This window comes from Neovison vison, chromosome 1 (genome assembly GCF_020171115.1).
Source record: "Neovison vison isolate M4711 chromosome 1, ASM_NN_V1, whole genome shotgun sequence".
NCBI lineage: Eukaryota > Metazoa > Chordata > Mammalia > Carnivora > Mustelidae > Neogale > Neogale vison.
Window position 1 is genome coordinate 308,858,306 of NC_058091.1, and position 14,988 is coordinate 308,873,293.

Below are 14,988 nucleotides of genomic sequence, written 5' to 3' on the forward strand. Positions count from 1 at the left end.
AGATGAACCAACATCTCTCCCAAACTGCAAAATCCCGCTGCGGTGATCCCCTGGCCTCTCCCAGTGGTCCTAAAGTCTGCCTTTCCATCTTTAGCAAGTGTCACTGCGTTTTTTGTTGTTTTGTTTTTTAAATGGTGCCCTTGATAAGATGTGATGAGAATGTCACTTTCCTCCCCCCCCCTCCCCCCCCCCCCCCCCCCGGCTCCCCTGACCTGTAACTCTAGTCTAATCAGAAGCAGACAGAAGGCACACCCAAACTAAGGGACATTCTACCAACTCCCTGACCAGTACTCCCCACAATGTCAAGGTCATAAAAACAAGGAAAGTGTGAGCAACCGTCACAGCCAAGAGGAGTCTGACGTGACAGCTAAATGTAATACAGCCCCCCCCCACGGGATCCTGGAACAAAAGAAGGGCATTACAGGAAAGATGAGGAAGTCTGGGTGAAGAATGGGCTTGAGTGAATGATAACAGAGCATCAATCCTGGTTCATCATTGTGCCAAACGTATCTCGCTACTGTAAGATCCCAACGACGAGGACACCGGGTGCAGGCCTATGACTCTCTGTACCCTTTCTGCAGCTCTTCTGTTGAGTCTAACTATTCTAAAACCAAAAGTGTTTATTTAAAACGGGGGAGTTTATGGGGTGCCTGGGTGGCCAGTTGGGTATGGGTCTGGCTTCGGCTCAGGTCACGATCCTAGCGTCCTGGGATTAAGCCCCGCGTGGGCTTCTCCCTGGGGAAAAGTCTGCCTCTCCTTCTGCACCCCACCCCTGCTTGTGCTCACTCTCTCTCTCTCAAATAAAATCTTCAAAAATTTTTTAAAATTTTGAAATTTTAAAAATAAAAAAGGGTGACTCTAGTGTGGGGCCCCTCGACAAGAACACAAGGTAGGACAATGATTCTGGGTGGGCAGCTGGGTGCAGATTCTCCCCCCTCTGCGCCCAAGGCTTCCTCAGTGGTGAGCACCAACGAGCCCCAGGAGGCCAGGAAGGCGGATGGAGAGGTGTGGCCGACTTTGACGGCTCCTAAAGAAGGGAAGGACAGGACTTGATTGTTTGGCCGAGCCATTAGCAGGAACTAAAAAGCCCAAGATGACTTCGGGTATGGCCTGCCCGACAGGTTTCCGGGTCCACTATGGTGGGCCAGTGGCATGTTTGCCGAGTGACTATATGAGGGTGGGGAATCCGGGACACCACGGGGTCCACGAGGGAAAGCTTGCCCGGCCCCTCCACATGGTCCACCTACGCTTCCGCTTCCCAGCTGACTATCCCCCAAGCCCCAAGTGGAAAATTTTTAACCTTCCCACTACTTTTCTTTTCTTTTTTAAAACATGGAACGTCATTCATGAATTTGCGTGTCATCCTTGCCCAGGGATCAGGCTAATCTCTGTATCGTCCGATGTTAGTGGATGGCTGCCGAAGTGAGCACAAACTTTCCCCCCTTAAATCCCCTACCCACAGCCAACCCCACTCACAGGAGATGACGCACCTTCTACCTCCAAGAGAGAACAGAAACCACAGTAAGGGAACCCCCCCCAACTTTCCCTCAGCACCTCACAAACTTCCCCCCATCCACAAGCAGCCTCTCCCCCTTCCCTCCCTAAGAAAAAGGAAGGGTGGTTCTTCTCTTTAAAGATGCCGCTTTGTAAACACTCTCCACCCACTTCCGTGGAACACTGGTGCTACCGATGACCTCTTCTTTCTCTCCGACCTCTCCCTTCTTGCAAATCCATTCCCATTAGACTACAGTGACGGCCCAAATTTTTCACCTTTCCCTTTGTCACGTTGCCCATGGGACATTCAAAGGCATGATGCAAGCAGAAGCTTGAAATACAGTTACTTGGCTAAGAAAAGGAGTGTAAGAGGGAGTCTGGATACCCATGAGAACATGCCCAGGAGAGTCTGACGGTCCCAGGAAGAGGACGAGAAGTGTGTGGAGCTCAGCTTCCCCAGGTGAAGAACACAAGGACATCCTACAGCAGGGTCCAGCTCACTCACATGTATGTGAGCAAAAGCTGCCTAGATTACCCCATCCCCAGCCCATTCAATGATGCATGAACAAGAAAAATATTTTCAGTGAGGGTTTGGGATTTCTTGTTAAGCAGCAATACCTAACTGGGTACACATGTGCAAGGGTCCGCCATCTTAAAAAAAAAAAGATATTATGTGTAGTTAGGCTGCTCTAACAAGCAACCATAGGCTGGGTGGCTTAAACAACATCTCTTTCTCACAGTTCTGGAGGCTGCGGAGTCCAAGATCAAGTTGCGCACAGATCCAGGGTCTGGTTCCTGATTTACAGACTGCTCCTCTTCTTCTTTTGTCTCCACAGGGCAGAAGAGGGGAGGGAACTCTCTGGAATCTCTTTTGTAAGAGCACTAATTCTGTTTCTGAGGGCTCCTCCATCACGTCCTAATCACCTCCCAAAAGCCCACCTCCTAATAGCATCATCTTGGGGTCAGGACTTAACACAAGTTTGGAAGGAACACAAACACCCAGTCCATTGCAGTGACCAATAATAATCCTGTGCACCTGTCTCTCGACTCCAGCCCTGACCCTCAGTCATCTGACTTCTCAGTTCAACGTCCAGAGCCATCTGCTCTCACTTTTGCTACTTACACTCCCCAAATCCTCTGAAACTGCTTTCCATCAGTCCCCAATGACCATATTTAAAGGAAACCCAACAGCTGTAAGTCAGTTTTCCTCATAATTTGACCTCTCCAGTGTTTATCCCTTGTCCATCCAATTCTCTCTGAAACACTCTCTTTTCGTGGATCTCCTGAGTTCACCCTTCTGATTTTTCTCCTATCACAGGGGCCTCTCCTTCTCAATTTCCTTTACAAGTTTGTTCTCTTCTTCCTGAAATGCTGCTGTGTCTCGGACGCATGACTAACCTTCCTTTTGCCCCTACACTCTTCCTCCGTGACCTATCCACTCTCCTGGATCCATTATCACCCTGAAACTCTTCAGCTCTGTCTCTCTTCCTGACTTTACCTAAATATCTGTCTAATAGATACTTCATCTGGAGTGTCTCACAAACAAATCAAACCCAAAACATATATCTTCTGAACCTGCTCCTCTCTGTCATGTTTCTTTTTTAGTGATGAACATCACCAGTGGCATAGGTGTCCAAGCCAGAAAGCTAGGCTCTGTCTTCAGCTCTCCCTCACTTTTCCCCATTCTAACTGTTATGCAATTCTGTCAACCTCCATCTCTTAAATGTCTTGCAGTCTATATATACTTGCTTCTCCACCCCCATATCTGCTTCCTGATCTGGGCCACCATTCCTCCACCTGGCTACAGCCCCTCCCCTAACTGTCCCCCCTGGTCCCATTTCTGCCCTCCCATAACTTCTCTAAACTACCAACTTGATAACTCCAAGAAACTCTTCTAATCAAGACAACTACCACTTTAAACACTTTATGGTTTCTACTTCTTAGGTGAAGTCCCAACTCTTTAACAAGCTAGCTCCTTTTAACCTTGCCCTACTCATGGAAAGGTAGTAGAAGAAACCACTAGCAATATGCTACTCTGACAAAGGATTATTCTGAACTGAAGGTAGACACAAGAAAGGCTCCCTAGACTCCCCCATCTGCCTAAAAGCAAGACATAAATTTCTGAAGAAGTCCCTCCTTCCCTCTGTACCAGAAAGGACAGAAGTTAATCACTAGGGAGACTGAGATTTCATCAGCCTAGAAGTGGCACCAGAGAAATCTACACAACAAACCTTCCAGTCTTTATCTAACATTAGTTATCTTTCCCAAAGAATGCCATCTCTGGAAGCCTAAAACTACTTTCTTCTGTCCTGTAAATTCTCCCCATATTTGTTCTTTGCTGAAGATCCCATGTGAGCTGGAGTTCTAAGTCACTTCTTTGAGTTACTCACTTTTTCCTGGGTAGCTCCCATGCATACACAGGTATACATGTCTGTAAACTTGTTTCTCTTTTGTTACGCAGCTACTTGGTGAGCCATCTCTTGCAATGGAAGCTCTTTCTTGGTCTCCCAAACTTGGATTAGGCACCTGAACTATGATACCCCAGGTCCACATTCCCCTGTGGCTATGGATCCCCATCACCACTACAAACCTTATGACCATCCTCATATATTCAAAACTTTCAGCTGACTCCAAACTCACTAAGTCCATATTTGGTAAATGATAAGATGCAAGGATTACTACTACCTTGGAAAAAAATTCACTTATCAAAAAGGTTGTTAATTACCAAGCTATCACTCACATTACCTAAGAATTACATGGACATCACAAGTATTAATTGTTAATTCACTCAGCATTTTATTGACTATCAGCCTTCGGTTAAGAATCTTATTTACTCCTTTATTCAAGGGAAGCAAACAGACAATAAACTCATGTTCCTCTAATAATGGGGAAATGTTACAGAATTTGAGTTGCCTAAAGATTTGACTGGTTTGACTCTAGGTACTTGAAATGTACTTTTCCAAGCCAGGCCAGTAGAGGGAACCATTGACTTTGGAAATGTCACATCAGACCAAAGCAGCAGGAGTAAAAATGCTCTCCGAGCGTGGAGGTTGGGAGGGGATGGATACGGAAAGGGGAGCACAGAGGGTGGTACAGAGAGGTCTGGGGGCAGGGTGGCGGCATGTGTCAGACTGAACAGCAGGGTGAGCCGCTGAGGGGAGGGGCACTGCCATGGCCAGTGTTAGAAGGGCTCAGAAAACCAGAGTTTACAGGAAAAGACCCCGGCAATGCTAGGAAACTCCACAGACTTGCCAAGCTCTACTTTCTTAATGGAAACTCTAGAAACCAAGAAAAAGGAAAACACTCCAAAAAGCTAAGAAGAAAATAATCAGAATGAGGTCAGACTAGCATCATGATCATATGAGGTGAGAGCAAAAAGAATAAAAATAACGAGGCATTTAGAGGCACAGGGGTGGCTCGGCCGGTTAAGCAGCCAACTCCTGATTTTGGCTCAGGTCGTGATCTCAAGGTGGGGAGATCCAGCCCCCATGTCCAGCTCCTCACTCAGCAGGGGTCTGCTTGAGAGTCTCTTCTCTCTCCCCCTCTGTGCCCCCCCCCCAAAAACTGTGCTCTCTAAATAAATAAATGCATGAAATCCTTTTAAAAAGGCATGTATTCCTGGCTTCGGGCCAAGTGGTACCTTCCCCCCTGAAGGGGGACCTTCCTAAATCTGGTTCATGAGCCAGGCCATGCACAGGGACCCTTTGGTGCACCCTCCCAACCTTCTCAAAACACGCCCACCCCCTGCGAACCTCACTGCCCCCTGTCCCCTGCAGCGCGCAGCACACGTAATCCCAGGCCAGTCTCCATGCATTTCCTTCAGAACCATACAAATAAGTTCAAGGAGTAACAAGTTTCAAGAATGCACCTAAGGTTACTTATACCCAACCAACCCTATCTTATCACAGTTTAGCCAGGCCGAGCAAGGCATTCGTGGCCTCATGTACACTCCCAAATGCTGAGTGAGGGGGCACCTGGGTGGCTCAGTGGGTTAAAGCGTCTATTTTCAGTTCAGGTCATGATCTCAAGGTCCTGGGATCGAGCCCAGCATTGGGTCCTCTGCTCAGCAGGGAGCCTACTTCCCCCTCTCTCTCTGTCTGCCTTTCTGCCTACTTGTGATCTCTCTCTGTCAAATAAATAAGTTAAATCTTTTTTTTTTTTTTTTTTTTTTTTTTAAATGCTGAGTGAGTGCCGTAGGGAGCCAGGACCCCAACTTCCGGGCACTCAGAGAGATTACAGTACCAAGTAACATAAACATACGGCTGCTCTAGAGTTTACCTGAACCACACAGATCCTGCCGGGACCAGCATTAATAGACCAAGTCATTCGGGGTCATTCTGTCACCCTTGCCAGAGACGTGTTTTGGCACGGGGCATGTGACACAGCCCTTGGCAGTGAGATACAAACGAAACTCTGCCGGAGGCTCCTGGAAACGTTTTCCTGCTGCAGAGAACAGGACACAAAGACGGGGGTCTGCTCCTCCTCCCTCCTGGAGCTGAGCTGCAGAGTCTCGTCATCAGGAGAAAAAGGTCACCAGCCCTTCTGAGAGGCTGGCCTCCGGTCTCATGGGGCCTTGGGGGGCCACTCACTGAAGCGACCCCCGTTGCAAAAGAAGGCAGTTTCTTCATTGCCAGAGCCCCGTTTCTCTGGGTGTTCAGTGACTGTGCCCGGAAACGCAGATCCTGGCTCCAGTGACAATCAGGGAAACAGAACAGCAAGCCGTCCCTCAGGGATTGGCAAACACTCAAAATCGGTGTTTTCCAGGGAACTGGTGGGAAGTTAAATGGGTATGGGATTTGGTAAAGGCCCCTTAGCAGTGGCTACATAAACATGCATGTCCGCCTGGGTGGCTCAGTGGGTTAAGCCGCTGCCTTCGGCTCAGGTCATGATCTCAGCGTCCTGGGATCGAGTCCCGCATCGGGCTCTCTGCTCAGCAGAGAGCCTGCTTCCCTCTCTCTCTCTCTGCCTGCCTCTCCACCTACTTGTGATTTCTCTCTGTCAAATAAATAAATAAAATCTTTAAAAAAAAAAAAAAAAACATGCACGTCCTTTGATGCAGCAACGGAGTGCTAAGAACCTCTCCGTGCACTGCTTCTCTTTCCTTCTCCTCCCTTGTTCTCAGGCCCCGAGGTGGGCCTCGACACACAGCCCCTGCCCATTCTCGGCCCTCGGGTCTCTGGTGCGGCTCAGTAGGGGCTGGGGCAGAGGGCGAGATGGGGGTACTCACCCCTGCCTCCCTGCCCAGCACCTGCCCCACCAGCTGCAGGCTTAGAGTCTCAGGTGCACTAAGGGACCTGACACTAAGGACTAAGGACACTCAGGTGTCTGGCACCCCCAGACAAAATGACTTCGCGACAGCACTGTCCCTAACAGGCTAATTTGGAAATCCGGAAGGCACCGCTCTCCACATTGGGGAGGCTGGAATCCGTGGGCTTCGGCTCACCACCGTGGCCCTCGGATAGGAAGTAACTGCGCGGTAAATATTTGTTTTCAAAGAGGATTTTGCACAGAACGGACGAGTCACGGTTTACCAAACCGCCTCGCCGTTACGGGACGCAGGGGATGCGGCCGCGAGCACACGAGCACACCCCGGAACGTGCTGCCAGAAGAACAAGGTAGGTCTTGCATCCCCGGGGATGTGAACAGATCTCCTAAGGTCAAATTCTTTAGAGAACCACCCACGTGCGGGTAAATAAAAAGCACAGGTGCACACGTGTGTGTCTGACAGGGAGCGCGGTCTGCGGGAGGGAGAATGTGGGGGAGGAGACCGCGGCCTTTTTCTCGAAAGAATACTTCTGCGGCGCTTTTTCTTACCGTAAGCGCACATCCCCAGACAGCTTTTTGGAATTTAGAAGCCATTCGGTAAGTAAAACTGGTTACGGAGTTGGATTAAAATGGGACACAGCCTGGGCGCCTGGTGGCTCAGTCGCTGGGCGTCCACCTTCGGCTCAGGTCATGATCCCAGGGTCCTGGGATCGAGCCCCGCATCGGGCTCTCAGTTCACTCAGTGGAGAGCCTGGTTCTCCCTCTCCCGCTCCCCCTGCTTATGTTCCCTCCCTCGCTATGTCTCTCTCTGTCAAACAAAATCTTTTTTAAAAAATGGGACACGACCATCTCTCGGCTATAGCCCAAACAGCCTCTTTCCTCCAGCGGGGAGCAGCGCGAACAGATCCTCGGCGGGTCTCCTTCTTTCTCACCTTCCTGATGGCTCCGTGTCCCACGGACATCTCAAGGGCTGCGTGACTTCCCCAGCCCTGGGTACCCACGGAGAGCCATCCCAGCCACCGCACTGGTATGAGAGCCTCCCAGGCTCCAGTTCTCAAAGCAGGATCCCCAGACCCGCGGCATGGGCATCGCTGGGGGCGTGGGCCGGAGCCGGTAGAGATGCGCGTTCCCAGGCCCCTCCCTAGACCCGTTCAATCTGAAACTGAGCAGGGATGGGACTAGGCCGGACAATCCCTGTTTGAGCCAAATCTGCATCAAAACACAGATGAGCCACCCCCCGCTGATGTGGGTGCTCACAGGGAGGGACCAGCCCTGGGAGGTCCTGTCACCACCTTCAGAAACAAATCAGGGACGCTCAGTGAGCTAAAGACTCTGCCTTCGGCTCAGGTCATGATCTCAGGGTCCTGGGATAGAGCCCCGCATCGGGCTCTCTGCTCAGCGGGGAGCCTGCTTCCCCCTCTCTCTTTGTCTGCCTCTCTGCCTCCTTGTGATCTCTCTCTCTGTCAAATAAATAAGCTCTTTAAAAAAAAAAAAAAAGGAACAAATTAGGGAAAAAATCACTTCCTCCCATTGAAGCAATTAAGACAAACAAGGAAGTGCTTTTTAATCAGATTTCTTCAACGTAGCAAAAAAAAAAAAAAAACCACCTTACTCCTCCCCACCCATCTCCCCTTAACAATTCAGTCCTACAGCAGGCCTGGGGTGGGCGTCCCAGGGGTCACAGCCCAGGTGCAGGGAGCGGGCGGCTGCCAAGGAAAAGGGTGCGCCCAGGACCTAGCCAGACGCAGCCACAGCTTGACCCCCATCAGCAATCAAGCTAAGGATCTGGACGCCAGGAGAAAGAGAGAAACTAAAAACAAGAAAAGAAAATACATTATAATGATACACATTTTTTGAAGAGGGAAGAGAACCCCTGTACCCATCAGATGAACAACGGTCACCTCCAGACAACAGAACCAGAAGGCCCTGGGGCCAAGGAGCTAAGTGATTTTCACCCCGAACTTGACCGGCTTTCTGTGTTTAACTTCGATTGCTCCTGTGGTTTTCTTCAGAACACTGCGTCTTACATTTTATAATCAACTTAGCAGACCAGCAGCGGTGCCACGTAGAGAAAGTGCCCGGGGCCGCCACCGTCCCACACGACCCAGCCGGGGTCACAGCCCGGACACTTCCCCGCAACACCCCGACGTGTGGGGCCCAGAGAATGACACACACGCCAGCCACGGTGATCCTGATGGTCTGACCACGCTACAGTCTCCCACGCAGCTACACGGACGGAGCAAGGATGGGAGACGCTGCTGGGCTGCCCTCGGCCCCGAGCTTCTCCCTCTGCACCGCTGGCCCCGGGGCCCTGGGCCCAGAAAACACCTGCTGCTTCTCCCTCTGCGGGGCTTCTCTCTGACCCCGAGAGGAGCTACGTCAGCTGTGACTTAAAGTACATCAATTCAAGAAAATCACAGCCCCTGCGGAAGGATGAGTGTTAGGGATGAACCTCTGGATCCCCCCCCCCCGCCAGTTCCTCTGTTGAGCCCTCAACCCCCCAGGTGACTGTGTTTGGAGACGGGGCCTTTGGGGAGGTGACAAAGGTTAAAGATGGTCACCACGGTCAGGAGCCCTGACCCAAGAGGACAGGTGTCCTTATCAGAGGAGACAGCAGAGACCTCACACTCTCTCTCTCTCCACCACAGGGGACACAGCAAGGAGGGGCCCCGTGCACGGGAGGAGGGCTCTGACCAGGAACCAAATGCCCTGCATGACACCTTGACCTTGGACTCCCAGCCTCCAGAACCGTTGGAAACAGATTTCTGTTGCACAATACCCCCAGTATGTGGGACTTTCGTTACATAAACCCGAACACACTGACCCCGGGGATGCTCGAGAAGAATAAAGTAAAGGTAATCCGATGAGTGGCACAGAGACACGTTAATGGTATCATGCGCAGAATCTGCCCAGATCTTAGAGAAACGGGACGGGGGAAATGAGAGAGACGGTGCGGCGTGAGGACCGGGCTACTTACTCTGGGTCTGAGAAGGAATCTCAGGAAGATGAACAAAACAAGGCAGTGTTTCACAGAGATTAAGTGAGGTTTCCTAAAAGTACACCGAATGTAAGTCAGAGCAAATGCAGAGACAAGGAGCCGAGACGCGACCACTGGGGCCAGAGTGGAGGCAGTATTATTTTCACTATCAAGGATGAGGTGGGAGATATTTCCAAGTTTCGGCAAATATCAGGGCCTCAACAAAGATACAAAAGGAGGCTGGACTCCGGCTTCCCCTGCAACACTCAATGTGGGGAGAAGGCAAAGGACAAGTCACTAATCCTATTATTTCAAATGGGGAAGATTCCAGAAGGTTCTCTCATGGGCATTAAGCCACCGCCAACACCCTTAACGCACACAGAGTTCTGGCAAATCCGTAAGAAAGGAAACCTCGTTTCCTGCACATTCTCCTGGTGTTCACGTCTAGGCCGTGCCACGGGCCCCGCTCTCCAGTGGCCCCCAAGCCCTCCGCTCTGCGCCCAGCGGACACGCGAGCCTGGAGCCCCACCCCCCCACCTGCCGCCGAGGCCTCTTAGACGCCCCACGTCTCGAAGCCCTGAGCGACAAACGGAGCCGGCGCCCCTCCACCATCACTGCACATACGTCCCTCGGGAATTCGTCATGCCCCGTCCAGCCCAGGGGTCGCCTTCCTGTCACCCCCCACAACACCACACCACTTTCTTGGCCAAGAAGTTCGTGCTTCCTCTCTGCCATGGAAACGGCTTCTGGGTCCCCGAGGCTAATAGCCGCTGTGACCCACACCCAGCCTCACCGCACTCAAAGGCATTCTCTCGTGTTGCATCTAAACCCTTGACCATCTGGTCCCTGCCTCCTCTTGGAGCCACCTACCATCCCTCCAAGTCACACGCAAGCCTCCCACCTCACGGCCCGAGAGGGGCTTTGCTCCCTCTTTACCCCGTGCACTTGGCTGCCCCGGCTGCAGCAGCCTCCCTCTGCCTCCTGCGGCGCTCGGTTCAAGTCCCCGCGTCCCCCCTTCCCTGACCCCTGCCCTCAACCAGCAGGCCAGCTGGGGCGTTCATGCCCACGGCCCCCGGGGCCCCCTCCGTCAGAGCTCCATCAGAGGCCTAGGCGCTGGGGAATTCCTGGAGGGCAGAGCTGCCCTTCACGTGGGCATCCCCAGTTCCTGGGCCAGTGGGAGGCGGTGAACGGGGAGCCCAGGATCACTGAACGCCCCCCGCTTTCCTCTTCCCCTCGTGCACTTCAGGACATCCTGGATCTCAGCTTTCGAAGCCTGGAGTACCCCCATGGAGGCAAAGTTTTGCACCCTAAGACCCAACGAGGCAGACGCGTGTTGGCACAACCTAGCCCCCCCCAATTCGGGAGGGTCCCCCACCTCCTCCAGCTTGACTAAAAAGCAGTGTGTACAGACCACTCCCCGTTGACATTACACGGAGTGAAGCTGCCAAATGCCGGCTTTGCTGGGCTCCCCGGATCACAGTCACCCCCGTGCTGCTCTGACCCAGGAGCTCGTGATGCCCAGCGGGACAGAGAGGCCTCTCTTTGCTGGTGGCAGCACTCTCTCGCCAGAATCAATGTGCGGTGCAGTCGGGGGCATCTTCTCCAGCTTCCCAGCCTGGAGTCCGAGGCCCAGCCCCCCACGCCATTGCGCGGTGCCCTACATTCCATCAGTAAGCAAACACCTCTTCTTCCCAACTCGGCGGGAAGCAGCGTCTTTGCAGCTGAGAGCCTGACTCATCAAACCGACTGATCCTGCAAGCCAAGAATTTCCGAGCTGGTCAAGTGACAAACCCACTTATCACCCCAAGGACAAGCGACGTGTGGTCCAGAGGGACGAGCACAGGCTTGTCTCCAAAAAAGTCTGAGGACAGTTCTAGAGGAGGACAGCCACCAGGTGCTCAGCAGTGACGGCAGAAGTGCCACTTCTCGCAGTGACAAAGCCGTCCCTGAAGGACGCTTCGGGGGACGCTCTCCCCCGGACAGTGCAATCCTGCCTCGTTATACTGATACACTCCAGACAAGCCGCTCCCGGCTTTTCTTTACATCCATGGGCAAGTGGGAGGTTACTGTGTAAATACGTCTAGCAGATCCAGTAACCACCACTTACAACCTGTCTATGGGATCTAGTCACTATCGCCAGCGAGGGCGGGAGGTCACCAGCATCTCTCCGCTCCCCATCCCCAAGCACTGGGTAGGTGCGATGCTCTAGGGGAAGGGATGACGAGCCTGGGCTTCTGCGGCAGCTTCACCTTCAGAGATGCTGGGGAGTTATCAGGGTGACACGTGCCCAACAGTGAGCTCTGCACAAACTGCACCGTCCCCAAGGCACGAGGAGAATGCATCCCTGTCCTGACCGGCCCTTTCCTGTGCCGCTCAGCAGCAGAATAAAGAGCTGATCAATTCCCGTCCTTACATTAATTTCACGAGCTGAGTTCAAGGGCAAAGCCCTGCCCCCCGCCCGCCCCCCACCGCTTAGCAGCTGCCCCCCAGCCTCCAGTAGGCAAAGCCGGGTCTTACCTGCCTGCGCGGCTGTGATTAGGGCCGTGTTCCCCTCGCTGTCCTGCCAGTTGACATCAACGTGGGGGCACTCGGCTAAGACCACCACAGTATCCACAAAGCCGTGGTAGCAGGCGACAATAAGGCCAGTCTAGAAGTGAAGAGGGAAGCGGGTCAGAGGGCCAGAGCCCGAGCATCACCACCGAAGACCCCGCGTGCACACACTGTCCCCCCGCGGTGGGACACAGAGAACCCCAGGGCCCGGTTCCGGTTGGCGGTTTAACAAGCCAGGCACTTGTTCACTCTCGAGTGTTCTTAGAGGGCTGCCCACGAGAGAGGGCACGATGCCTGGGAAACGTCTGGAAACCGAGATCCCTGCCCTGTACGGTGCGCCTTCCAACGGGAAGACAGAGCTAACTAGGGAGCCACCAGGGTGAGGACAGAGCGTGTGAGAAAGGACACGAGGGTAAGAGAGGCTGTGAGTGCGGGGGACACGTGGCTCAGTCTCCAACAGAGTGCGCAGCGGGGGCTCCCTGCGAAGGGGACAGTAGATGAAGCTGGGCAGGAGGTGAGGCAGAGCGAGGGCCGTGGGGGAGGCACCCCTGGGAGGCCCGGGGGCTGGAAGGAGGAAGTGAAGGGGCATCGGAAGCCCAGAGGCCACAGCACAAACCCTGAGACGGGCCGAGTTTTGAGCGATCAGTCGTCAGGTGCCCTCACCAAGTCCAGCTGCAGGATGGACAAGGAGTGTACGGGACCGGTCTGGTTACGGGGAGGCCAGCTGGGAGGGATGCTATCATTAAAAATAAATATTTGGTCTTTGTGCCCAGTTCCCGGCACACAGCTCTGAAAACACTTAGAACCTGCAGTTCTTACATGCCCGAGACGACGCACGCACATGGGGGGGGCAGGGTGCTGGGAGCATCAGGACGGAGGCCAGTCTCTAGAAAGACCGACCGCCACGCAAGCAGGAGGTCAGATCTTGCCGCTTCTCTGCACCAACCCCAACCCCACCTCCAGAGAGGGGAGCAGGGCTGGAGACGGAGTTCTGTCACCAACAGCCAATGACTGAAGGCTCAGAGCAAATCGTACCCACTTAATGAAAGCTTCACAAACACCCCTGAACAGTGGGGTTCGGGGGGCTTCTGGGTTGGTCCTGAGAAGGGGGTTCTCCCAGAAAGGGCACACAAGGTCCACACCCCTTTCCCATACCTCGCCCAGAGCAACTTCCATTTGGCTGTTCTCGGCTTGTGTGCTTGATGATAAACCAGTGACAGTCCCCAGTGAAGCACCTTCCGGAGTTCTGTGAGTTACTCTGGTGAATCATCAAACACAAGCGGGGGGCGGGGGGGCACCTGGATGGCTCAGGCTCAGTGGGTTAAAGCCTCTACCTTTGGCTCAGGTCATGATCCCAGGGTCCTGGGATCAAGCCCCACATCGGGCTCTCTGCTCAGCGGGGAGCCTGCTTCCCTTCCTCTCTCTCTGCCTGCCTCTCTGCCTGCTTGTGATCTCTGTCTGTCGAATAAATAAATAAAATCTTTAAAAAAAAAAAAAAAAAACACGAGCAGGGGGTAGGAATCCCCAAATTTGTAGCCCGTTGGATGAGTGGGTGACCCCTGGGTCAAGACTTGCGGGACGGAGCCCCCCACCTGTGGGTCTGCACTAACTGGAGAGTTCGGGTCAGAATTCCTGGCATCGCTGGAGACCACTGGTGTCAGGGAGCTGGAGAACCGGGAAGGAAGAACCACGAAGGAAGAACCACACGGATTTGGTGTCAGAGGAGAAAGACATTACAGGCTCCAGGACGGGGAGAAATGAATTTCTGCCGTTTGAGCGGCCATCCACTTTCCGGTTTTTGCTGGAGCCGCTGAGCTGACTAAATGGTGGGCGACAAAGGAAAATGATCTAAGGGTCCTCACACACACGGATTCAGTGACACGCTAAAATTCAAGACGTGGCCATCCAGAGCTAAGGATCCCGGGACGTTGAGCACTGCCAGGCCCTCACAGCACCACACAGGGGACACTCGTGCCTAGAGCAACTCCACCTTGACCCACCTCTACGTGGGCCAGCTTTCCAACAAGAATGCCATTTTTCAAGAAACAAGGAGGCGGCACGGGCAATCCTACCTACTTACCTCAGTAAGCTCCGGTGGCTGTCCCAAAAGAACACTGAATCACAAATATTAGAATTTTTAGTTTTAGAGACGACCACAGATTTTCTTTTTAACACCATCATCCGTTGGGCAGCATAAGGAACTCCATAATGTTGCAACCATAGTAAAGCCTATTTCCTATGCCCCAGCTCACGCCTTCTTTGAAGTGCGTCATTCCATCCATAGCGTGAAATGGTTCACAATAACTTAACTTAAAAGAAAAGCAAGCACAGGTGAGCCCAGGCTTTCCGTGTCTGTGCTAACCAGAGTTCACTGCCACCAACATCTGCGTTCTCCACCCAACGTGTCTGCTCTCTGACACTCAGAGGTCTGGGAAAACCTGTGACTCCACGCGGTAGGCACCAGAATCTCATTCTGGAGGTTTATCTCAAGTGTCTGACGATTTCCTGATTTATAAATAAGGCATGCTGGACACAGTGTAACATCTTGCTTCTTACATAACGACACAAGAAGCTCCTATTTATTACAGAAAAGAAATCGGAAAACAGAGAAGGCAAAAAATTACCCAGACACACACAATCTCACAAACAGATATATGCACATGCATGCATGCACATTTTTTCTTACCCAAATAGGATTACTT

The 14,988-nt window shown here is 52.7% G+C and overlaps 1 protein-coding gene and 1 pseudogene across 1 annotated transcript in view; both read right to left on the minus strand.

Moving 5' to 3' along the window:
• ANKRD33B (ankyrin repeat domain 33B) overlaps positions 1-14,988 on the minus strand; it is a 70,271-nt gene that overhangs the window by 11,868 nt on the left and 43,415 nt on the right. The window contains exon 2 of the mRNA XM_044233824.1: positions 12,254-12,383. Coding sequence (XP_044089759.1) covers positions 12,254-12,383 — 130 coding nt within the window. The remainder of the gene's footprint in view (positions 1-12,253; positions 12,384-14,988) is intronic.
• Positions 1,329-1,428, minus strand: LOC122898259 (annotated as a pseudogene).